Source organism: Salmo salar, chromosome ssa27 (assembly GCF_905237065.1).
Source record: "Salmo salar chromosome ssa27, Ssal_v3.1, whole genome shotgun sequence".
In the NCBI taxonomy this organism is placed as follows: Eukaryota; Metazoa; Chordata; class Actinopteri; order Salmoniformes; family Salmonidae; genus Salmo; species Salmo salar.
Window position 1 is genome coordinate 31597899 of NC_059468.1, and position 10686 is coordinate 31608584.

The 10686-nt window shown below is 42.0% G+C and overlaps 2 protein-coding genes and 1 long non-coding RNA gene across 5 annotated transcripts; 2 read left to right on the forward strand and 1 right to left on the reverse strand.

Annotated features, from left to right (window-relative positions):
* The first annotated feature begins 3660 nt into the window (after positions 1–3660).
* Positions 3661–6186, forward strand: LOC106588950 (progranulin). 2 transcript variants are annotated; one of them, XM_014178532.2, is made up of 4 exons: positions 3661–3851; positions 4232–4372; positions 5259–5405; positions 5664–6186. In XM_014178532.2, exons 2-4 carry the CDS (start codon positions 4232–4234, stop codon positions 5787–5789), a joined length of 414 nt encoding a protein of 137 aa, XP_014034007.1. In that variant the 5' UTR covers positions 3661–3851; the 3' UTR covers positions 5790–6186. The 2 variants fall into 2 exon arrangements, with proteins under 2 accessions (XP_014034007.1, XP_014034008.1); XM_014178533.2 differs by having other exon boundaries at positions 5262–5405.
* A 131-nt stretch (positions 6187–6317) lies between these two features.
* Positions 6318–8235, forward strand: clxn (calaxin). The gene is given in 6 exon segments (NM_001140971.3): positions 6318–6464; positions 7056–7211; positions 7345–7449; positions 7563–7714; positions 7914–8018; positions 8120–8235. Coding segments are annotated over 6 exon segments (645 nt in total). The 5' UTR covers positions 6318–6388; the 3' UTR covers positions 8171–8235.
* Positions 8167–10506, reverse strand: LOC106588951 (uncharacterized). 2 transcript variants are annotated; one of them, XR_006762361.1, is made up of 4 exons: positions 10321–10506; positions 9785–9927; positions 8763–9655; positions 8167–8645 (listed from the first exon to the last, which is right to left on the reverse strand). It is a non-coding gene; the product is annotated as an uncharacterized lncRNA (long non-coding RNA). The 2 variants fall into 2 exon arrangements; XR_001324733.2 differs by having other exon boundaries at positions 9785–10506.
* Between the last annotated feature and the right edge of the window lie 180 nt (positions 10507–10686).

The following is a 10686-nucleotide window of genomic DNA, read 5'->3' on the forward strand; positions in this document are numbered from 1 at the left end:
CAGTATTCAAAAGTGACCAAAATATCAGCCAGGAAGCATAGGAACTGAGAAGTGGTCTGTGGTCACCACCTGCAGAACCACTCCTTTATTGGGGGTGTCTTGCTAATTGCTTATCATTTCCACCTGTTGTCTATTCCATTTGCACAACAGCATGTGAAATGTATTGTCAATCAGTGTTGCTTCTTAAGTGGACAGTTTGATTTCACAGAAGTGTGATTGACTTGGAGTTACATTGTGTTGTTTAAGTGTTCCCTTTATTTTTTTGAGCAGTGTATAATTATTCACTCGTTCCTTCCCAATATTCCACATTTCTCTGAATATGATTAGTGGTTGAAATAACTCCTAGACCTATAAAACAAGTGTTGTGATGAACACAGTTAAATCAAAATGTAACGCCCTGGCCATAGAGAGGGTTTTTTGTTCTCTATTTTTGGTTAGGCCAGGGTGTGACATGGGTGGGCGTTCTAGGTTTCTTTTTCTATGTTGGTGGTTTTCTTTGTTTCGGCCGTGTATGGCTCTCAATCAGGAACAGGTGTAGATCGTTGTTGCTGATTGAGAGTCATACATAGGCAGCCTGTTTTTCCTTTGGGGTTTGTGGGTGAATGTTTCCTGTCTAGTGTTTTGTTATTTGTCATTTTCGTGTTTTCTTTTGCAAGTGTTCATTCGGTCATTAAAATCATTTAAGATGAACACATCCTCTGCTGCACCTTGGTCTCATTCTGACGAGGGCCGTTACACAAAATCCATTTTTTTTGGTCACATGCACCGAATACAACCTCACCGTGAAATGCTTGCTTACAAGCCCTTAACAACAATGCAGTTGAAGAAATAGAGTTAAGAAATATTTACTAAATAAACTAAAGAGAAAAAATACTAATATAAAAGTAACAAGAAAATTACATGAATTTTTTAATTTACCTAGACAAGTAGTTTAAGACGGCAAACCCCATCAACGCTGGGCCAATTGTCCGCTGCCCAATCACAGCTGGTTGTGATACAGCCTGGAATCGAACCAGGGTCTATAGTGACGCCTCTAGCACTGAGATGCAGTGCCTTAGACCGCTGCGCCACTCGGGAGTCAATTACTTTGTCACATAGGGCCATGAAGGTTCGGATAGCTTTTTTCCCTTAATAAATAAAATTATCACTTAAGTGCATTTTGTGTTTACTTGGGTTATCTTTGTGTAATATTAAAAATTGTTTGATGATCTGAACCATTTAAGTGTGACAAATGTGCATAAAAATAAGAAATCAGGAAGGGGGCAAATACTTTTCACAGCACTGTAAACACCATGGGACCAAGCAGTCATCATACCGCTCAGGAAGGAGACACGCTCTGTCTCCTAGAGATAAACGTACTTTGGTGCGAAAAGTGCAACTCAATCCCAGAACAACAGCAAAGGACCTTGTGAAGATGCTGCAGGAAATAGGTACAAACGTATCTATATCCACAGTAAAACTAGTCCTGAAAGGCCGCTCAGCAAGAAAGAAGCCACTGCTCCAAAATGTCCTCTGGTCTGATGAAACAAAAATATAACTGTTTGGCCATAATGACCATCGTTATGTTTGGAGGAAAAACCGTGAAGCACTGGGGTGGCAGCATCATGTTGTGGGGGTGCTTTGCTGCAGGAGGGACTGGTGCCCTTCACAAAATAGATGGCATCATTGGGGAGGAAAATTATGTGGATATATTAAATCAACATCTCAAGACATCAGTCAGGAAGTTAAAGCTTGGTCGCAAATGGGTCTTCCAAATGGACAATGACCCCAAGCATGCTTCCAAAGTTGTGGCAAAATGGCTTAAGGACAACAAAGTCAAGGTATTGGAGTGGCCATCACAAAGCCCTGACCTAAATCCTAAAGAAAATTTGCGGGCAGAACTGAAAAAGCATGTGCGAGCAAGGAGGCCTACAAACCTGACTCAGTTACACCAGCTCTGTCAGGAAGAATGGGCCAAAATTCACCCAACTTATTGTGGAAAGCTTGTGGAAGGCTACCCAAAACGTTTGACCCAAGTTAAACAATTTAAAGGCACTGCTACCAAATACTAATTGAGTGTATGTAAACTTCTGACCCACTGGGGATGTGATGAAAGAAATAAACGCTGAGAATAAATCATTCTCTCTATTCTTAAAATAAAGTGTTGATCCTAACTGACCTAAGACAGGGAATTTTTACTCTGATTAAATGTCAGGAATTGTGAAAAACTGAGTTTACATTTATTTGGCTAAGGTGTATGTAAACTTCCGACTTCAACTGTAGGTCCTGGATGGATGCAACCGGTCAGGATGCTCTCAATGGTGCAGCTGTATAACTTTTTGAGGATCTGTGGACCCATGCCAAATCTTTTCAGTCTCCTGAGGGGGAAAAGGCGTTGTTGTGCCTTCTTCACAACTTTCTTGGTGTGTTTGGACCATGATAATTCATTGGTGATGTGGACACCAATGAACTTGAAATTCTTGACCCGCTCCACTTCAGCCCCGTCAATGTTAATGGAGGCCTGTTCGGCCTACCCTTACCACCTGGGGAGGCCCGTCAGGAAGTCTAGGACCCAGTTGCAGAGGGAGGTGTTAAGTCCCAGGTTCTTTAGCTTAGTGATGAGCTTTGTGGGCACTATGGTGTTGAACGCTTAGCTGTAGTCAATGAACAGCATTCTCACATAGGTGTTCCTTTTGTCCAGGTGGGAAAGGGCAGTGTGGAGTGCGGTTGAGATTGTGTCATCTGTGGATCTGTTGGGGCGGTATGCGAATTCGAGTGGGTCTAAGGTTTCCGGCATGGTGGTGTTGATGTGAGCCATGACCAGCCTTTCAAAGCACTTCATGGCTACCGACGTGAGTGCTACGGGGCGGTAATCATTTTGACAGGTTACCTTTGCTTTCTTGGGCACAGGGACTATGGTGGTCTGTTTGAAACATGTAGGTGTTACAGACTCAATCAGGGAGAGGTTGAAAATGTCAGTGAAGACACTTGCCAGTTGGTCCGCGCATGCTTTGAGTACATGTCCATGTAATCCATCTGGCCCCACAGCTTTGTGAATGTTAACCTGTTTAAAGGTCTTGCTCACATCAGCTACAGAGACTGTGATCACGCAGTCATCCGGAACAGCTGGTGCTCTTATTCATGCTTCAGTGTTGCTTGCCTCGAAGCGAGCATAAATGGCATTTAGCTCGTCTGGTAGGCTCGCATCACTGGGCAGCTCGTGGCTAGGTTTCCCTTTGTAGTAGTTAATATTTTTCAAACCCTGCCACATCCGACGAGCGTCAGAGCCGGTGTAGTAGGATTCAATCTTAGTCCTGTATTGACGCTTTGCCTGTTTGATGGTTCGTCTGAGGGCATAGCGGGATTTCTTATAAGCGTCCGGATTAGTGTCCCGGTCCTTGAAAGTGGCAGCTCTAGCCTTTAGCTCGGTGCGGATGTTACCTGTAATCCATGGCTTCTAGTTGGAAAGAGTACGCACGATCACTGTGGGGAGGGGTCAGTGAGGAGTGAAGAATGTGTCATGGGAAAGATTGGTATCAAAGACCTAAGAGGAAGGCCTATTTAACTCCTTTATGAAGTTTGAGCTGTAAGGCACTGTGATCATTGCATTGATGTACATGCAGACTCACATAATGATTAACAAAGGGTCTATAAAGCCAGCTGGTGCTATTGGCAAACTACTTCTGGATTCGTCATTGACCTAAGTTTCTGTTCATGAAGACATGAGATAAAGTTACTTCCTCATTATTAAAAGTGGGAGTATCAAACCTAATGTGTACAGAGCAGCGTTTCGGTTAAGGAGTCACCCCATTGTGCTGTGTGTAACCCCATGACAGGAAGTTTTAAATCCCTGAGCTGTGACTAACTACAGGGTAAGTGAGATTTTAAAAAGGAGAAATAATTTAATATTAAACAATGAAATTAGAAATCACTCCGTCACAAACTAAGAAGAATTAGTAAACAACAAATTCATAACATTTTTCAAATTTTTGTCAAAGTTTAAATCATCTGAATTTAGATGCATTTGAAACTGAAAGGGAACTAAGACACTCTCATATTAGTGCTGTGACTGTGTCTCAGCTTCCTTTCGATCATATATGGTAAGATATATTGTTGGAAATTCCCTTAGTGTGTAATGTTCAAGTAAACATCTTAGATTATGTACTATTACAAAGAATCTTCAGAAAATACATTTAGAACTCAATCTACTCGAAAAAGCCTCTAAACCCTTTGTTTATTCTCCATCCTTTAGATGTGGAACATAGCTGCATTGGTGTTAGTGGTGGCAGGGTCTGCCTCTTGCTACATCACCTGCCCTGATGGGAAGGTCTGCTCTGATCAATCAACCTGCTGTTTGACTAAAGAAGGATACGCCTGCTGTCCAGTTACCCATGTGAGTAAACAGGGTTCACATGAGGGAAATTTGTAGCCTGGTCCCAGATCTGTTTGTCATGCCAACAACCGTAGCAGTTGGCAGCACAAACAGATCTGGAATCAGGCAATTTGACATCCCTAGTAAATGGGATTCTCAGTAGCACAACGGTTGTAAAGACGGGAAAAAGAAACCAGCATAATAGTACTGTTGTTTCCTTCACCGTTGGATGACACAACCAATGTTTCAGTTAAAAGACCTTGGGTTTAGAGAGCTGTGCGAGCAAAGATCCCACAACAGGTATTCGGGTGCATATGAGGTACCACAATATGCATCACAGGGCACACGCATTGGTTGCCTGTGATGCATATTGTGGTACCTGATCGTGGACCTTGTTTTCCGGTTTGGAGACCTTGATGGCTTCGATCATTGAAGGGGCCTGCATCGGTCATTGAAGGGGCCTGCATCGGTCATTGAAGGGGCCTGCATCGATCATTGAAGGGGCCTGCATCGGTCATTGAAGGGGCCTGCATCGGTCATTGAAGGAGCCTGCATCGGTCATTGAAGGGGCCTGCATCGGTCATTGAAGGGGCCTGCATCGATCATTGAAGGGGCCTGCATCGGTCATTGAAGGGGCCTGCATCGGTCATTGAAGGGGCCTGCATCGGTCATTGAAGGGGCCTGCATCGGGGCAAAAGGATACCTCAGTTTGCCAGACCTCACACACTTACTTACAGTGGGCACTGTTCTCTTTCTGTAAAAGTCAAAGGCCTTATTGATGCCCACCTTATGGCCATAAAAAATAATGAATAGAGAAATATTTCCTGCACACTGGTACGCTATTACATTTTAACCTAAGAGTATGACATTGATGGTGTGGTTTTCTGTTATTTTTCTGTTATTTTAGCAGGTTCCGTGGACAGCACTAGTTCAGGCCTCTGACAGCACCCCACAGGCTGGAGTCATTCGCTGTGACACAAAATTCTACTGCCCTTCTGGAACCAGCTGCTGCAAGGGACCGACTGGCAAATGGGGCTGCTGCCCATTCCCACTGGTAAATATACTGAAACTGATGGAGACAGGGTTTCGAGGGGATTTGATAAAACTGTTCTTAAATACCACTGAGCTATCATTTGATAAAGTAGTAGTATCAATGTTGCATGTTTATTAACATAATGAAATCTGAAACATAATATAATCAGTAATGCATATACAGAGCAGTGTGACATGTTTTAATGACATTAAGATCATGTGCAATATAATGCAGATTTTATATTACTGTCATGTTCTGAGACCTATTTCTTATTTTTAGGGCAAGTGCTGTGCAGATGGCCAGCATTGCTGTGAATATGGATACACCTGTGACTCCTCATTCAAGTGCAGGAAAGGTTACTCTCAGATTCCTTCAGGTCTGAGGGATGATGCTAAGCAGGACTGACAAGATGTCTTATTAATTATAATGTTGTCACTGTACTGGTATTGGATTGAAGAAACAGATTTGCTAGTTTAGCTAACCAAAACATCAGTCCTAGCTTGCTATTATGAAAATCGAATGCAACAATGTTTTCAATTCTAATTTTGCTTTGAAAAGCAACTCAAACATAAAACATGTAAAAATGAACTATAACCTTTGAATTCTACCCTGCAGATATACCATGGTTTATAGGGAAATAATGCACGCTCTAGAATGCCCTTCATGACAATCAGAAACGAGTGTTCAACAATGTCACGGTATAACATTACATGTTGAAAGAATGTTGAATCATGTCACCCACTCATTCATTGCATAAAAGACATATCAATACACTTGAAATAAATGACATTCTAAGAAAAAACTGTTTTTCTTTGTTCAGTAATCTATGTATCATTCATTGTATCAATCTCTACCGGCTATATATTGTATCATTACTCACTATTACTCACTATCTGAGCACGTGGAATGGAGTTACTATGGTAACAGGGTGTCAACATCAAGTAGTTGTGTTTTCATGTAGCCACTGCTAGCTAACCTGTCAGCAATCCTGCATCCTATCAACAATGGCTGAAATGTCTGCTATGAATAGAAAATTGATTCAGAATCTCGCTGAAACTCTTTCTAAACAAGTCAAACACTGTAAGTATCTGTTTGGATAGTTGTGGCAGAAATAGTCAAAGTTTATGTCCTGACTAGTTAGCTAGCTAACGTTAGCTGAACTTTAACAATACATGCTTATTAACTAACTAGTTCATAACTCGGCAGTTATCTAGATACAGTAGTCAACGTTAGCTATTAACAAAACTTGAAAACTAAAAAAAGTTATAGCTCCTCCAACCAAAACTGTGCTACCCCATACATTTAACCTGACAACACTGCTTTTTTAATGGAACATGGTAGGCGCTATAACCTGGCTTTGTTGGGATCATTTTTATTGTATTTATTTAACCTTTATTTAACAAGGCAAGTCAGTTAAGAACATTCTTATTTACAATGACGGCCTAGGAACAGTGGGTTAACTGCCTTGTTCAGGGGCAGAACGTTAGATGTTTACCTTGTCAGCTCGGGGGTTTAGATCAAGCAACCTTTCGGTTACTGGCCATGTCAAAGTTTGTTCTGTGTTCTATTCTTTGCTGTGTGTTTAGCAAGTTAATCAAATCCTACACCAGTCTATCTATGCAAATGGAATTGTGCATATGGAAGGAGTACAAACACTATTTTTGTCTGCAGTTAACAAAACAGAAGCAGAGTGTCTGATCCGACTGTTCAATGGTCTCCTGGGGGATCAGAGTGACAGGAGGGTAGGGAATGGCCTGGACAGAGGAAAATTCAGGAATATTCTACACAACACCTTTGGAATGACTGATGATATGATCATGGATAGAGGTAGGCTTGTCTCTTTTGTTACATTTCTGCATGTCACATGAAACGGAATAAACCAAAAAGATGATGATACTGATGACATACTGTGGTGGGTATAGTTAAGAATCTCAACTCTTGCGTTGCATTTATATTCTAGTCTTTCGTGCATTCGACAAAGACAACGACAGCTACGTCAGTGTGAAAGAGTGGATCGAGGGACTGTCAATCTTTCTCCGTGGGACATTGGATGAAAAAATTAAGTGTAAGAAAGATTTAAAGTGTATTATTAAGGCTTATACCCCATGTAGGCTATTTGACCATTATCTACTTTATTAACTATCCATACTAACACAGTCCCACTTTTGACCCGTTCAGACTGCTTCGATGTGTATGACTTGAATGGAGATGGGTACATTTCCCGGGAAGAGATGTTCCACATGCTGAAGAACAGCCTGATCAGACAGCCCACAGAGGAGGACCCAGACGAGGGCATCAAAGACCTGGTGGAGATCACACTCAAGAAGATGGTAATTACAAAAATGGTATCTTCATTGTAGCTGGTTAAACCAGACTGAATGCTGCACTACCCATGGTTTGATTTGACAGGCTATCTTCATTGTACCCTGTGTTAAAAATCCCTGTTTAACTCAGTCACAATTGACTAATTCATGCATCATATGAAATATACTATATGAACATAAAAGACCAATGAGTTGTTTCCATCAGGACCATGACCACGACAGCAGACTGTCCTATGCAGACTTTGAAAAGGCAGTGAGAGATGAGAATCTATTGCTTGAAGCTTTTGGAACCTGCCTTCCCGATGCCAAGGTGACCATTGAAGTTAAGATTGTAAAAACAGTCTAATGACTTGTCTGTCTTGACAATATTTACCCTTTGTCTAACATGTTTTTTTTAATGTTGTGTTACAGAGCATATTGGCATTTGAGCAGCATGCATTCCAGGATACACTTGAGCGTTAAGGACAACACTACTTTATTCATTTTCATGAAACTGCAAATATATATAAACAAATAAAAATATATATAAAAAAACTTCTTATACTCTGATGGGAAATATAAAAATTAAACATGTTGAGAAAAGATGAAGTACCGTCTAATTGGTGTAAAGTCTAGGAACTTGATAAAATGTATGCATTATCTTCTGTGTGATGCTGTCCGTTTCAGAACATGGAGTCTGTTCTGTCGTTCTGCCCCTGAGCAAGGCAGTTAACCCACTGTTCCCCAGGCGAAGAAGACGTGGATGTCGATTAAGGCAGCCCCCCGCACCTCTTTGATTCAGAGGGGTTGGGTTAAATGCGGAAGACACATTTCAGTTGAATACATTCAGTTGGACAACTGACTGGGTATCCCTCTTTCCTTTTCCCTGTTAGATTCTCTTCCGAGGCTTTCCTGGCTTTGTCTTCTCTGTTGGCTTGACTTCAGGAATTGATGCTACCTGAAAACAAGGAAAGAAATGAATTTACTGAAGTATCACTCACACTTGAATTGTAATACTGTATGAAGTTGTGACTGTGAGTGACCAATTTTGGGAGGCAAATGACCACAAATATACCTTTTTCAGTGTATTTCTGACCATGTTGGCTGTTGTGTTCAATGACTCATCCGCCATATCCATCTTAGGCTACTCTGGTAGTTTGGTCTAATGAGGGTTTCATTTTTGTCAACAATGCCAAAAAGTCTTTACTCGTTTCTACCATTTTCCGTTTTCTGTTCTCCAAATGTGTGGTCCTTGGTATGAATCTGGAGGGTACTGCAGGGGGTGGATTCTTACTCAGTCTTTTCACCATCCCTCTGTTTCCCCTAGAAGAGGAGGGAGTGCCACTTACATTGGGTGCCTTCTACGGTTTATTATGGAATTATGCAATGACCCCATTTTATCCTCTGTTGGAATAGTCCGGCATTGGTTTGCCTGATAACTATAAGACCGATCATAAAATGGGGCACAAGGCCAGCAGCATACCACCCTGCATCCCACTACTGACTTGCTTCTGAAGCTAAGCAGGGTTGGTCCTGGTCAGTCCCTGGATGGGAGACCAGATGCTGCTGGAAGTGGTGTTGGAGGGCCATTAGGAGGCACTCTTCCCTCTGGTCTAAAAAAAATATCCCAATGCCCCAGGGCAATGATTGGGGACATTGCTCTGTGTAGGGGGATGTTGAACGGGTGTCCTGACTCTCTGTGGTCACAAAAAAAAATCCCATGGCACTTATCGTAAGAGTAGGGGTGTTAACCCTGGTGTCCTGGCTAAATTCCCAACCTGGCTCTTGTACGATCATGGTCACCTAATTATCCCCAGCTTACAATTGGCTCAAGAGTCAAAGTCTCTTCCTGATTGCCGGTATCACTGGATCTCTGATCATCACCTAAGGAAATCCTGGCTGTGGTAGCAACTGTATCTGAAGACATGGGCTTTTTGCTCTCTTCATCCCCCTGGTCCTGTTCTTTTGCTCCACAACCAAACAAGAAAAATTGAGAATCATACAGTATGTGTCAACTAACTGCATCATAATAGTCATGCTTATGTTGTGAATGACAGATATAGTTCTGATAATACTCTACTAACACAGCATCTGTACCTTTATTTTGAGCCGTACTATTCACATATCGTCTCCTGTCTTGCAGCTTTAATCTGGTGTCCTCCACTGTCTCATACTCAGGGGCAGGGCACATGTAGTAAACCTCCAAAGAAACTCTCTCATCCATATACCGTTTGGCTGCCCTGAAACAGAATGACAAAGTATAACTGGTATAACTCAGACACTCTGTTTGCAGATATGACAGTACTGTATAACTACTAGAGCCTAGTAATACCAAGGGCCTCATAGTTAGTTACTATGAACTAGGGCCTAGAGTTTTTTCCTGGTCAGTGTTACAAATGCACATTCTTAAAGCAACAGCATTCAATTCTCAACTGAGCTGGAACCCCACGTTACTGAACACAACATTCAGGTTACATGGTCACTGAGAAAACTCCCAGCTCTAGTTATGTATCACTCATCATGATCAACTGGATGGAACCTGTCCAGATCTTGCACTGGTGAGTTTCTGGAACTTGATGAGGTAGACCTCTGAATTCCTCTGCAGGGTACTCATCCAGCCCTCCTCCACAAACCTGTACAGCGCAGAGAGCTGGATTAGTTCTGTCATCACCCCGATGGCTGGGACTCCTTACACCATCAGGTAACGAGACTCCAAGTTGATGGTGTACACCTGCAGATAAAGAAATACAAAACAAGAAATTACACAGTGGCAACCGAGCTAACTTGCTAGCCAAGTATTGAGCATGGATACTGAATATTCTTACCTTAACTTCTTTCGGTCTCCTTCCTTTTCCTTTTCTATCATTTGGTTGAGAGGGGCACATATTGTGTTGCTCATGGTGTTTATAAACCTCTGGAGTGCTCCAACTTGAGCTGTTGATGGGCGCCGCCATGTTTGCTAATGACAACAAAACCCAAACCTGATGTAGTTTCCCAGA

Coding starts and splice junctions, on each gene's coding strand:
- LOC106588950 (XM_014178532.2), top strand. CDS start 4,232: ATGTGGAACATAGCTGCATTGGTGTTAGTGGTGGCAGGGTCTGCCTCT. Junction 4,373..5,258: donor CCTGCTGTCCAGTTACCCAT/GTGAGTAAACAG, acceptor CTGTTATTTTAG/CAGGTTCCGTGGACAGCACT. Junction 5,406..5,663: donor GCTGCTGCCCATTCCCACTG/GTAAATATACTG, acceptor TCTTATTTTTAG/GGCAAGTGCTGTGCAGATGG.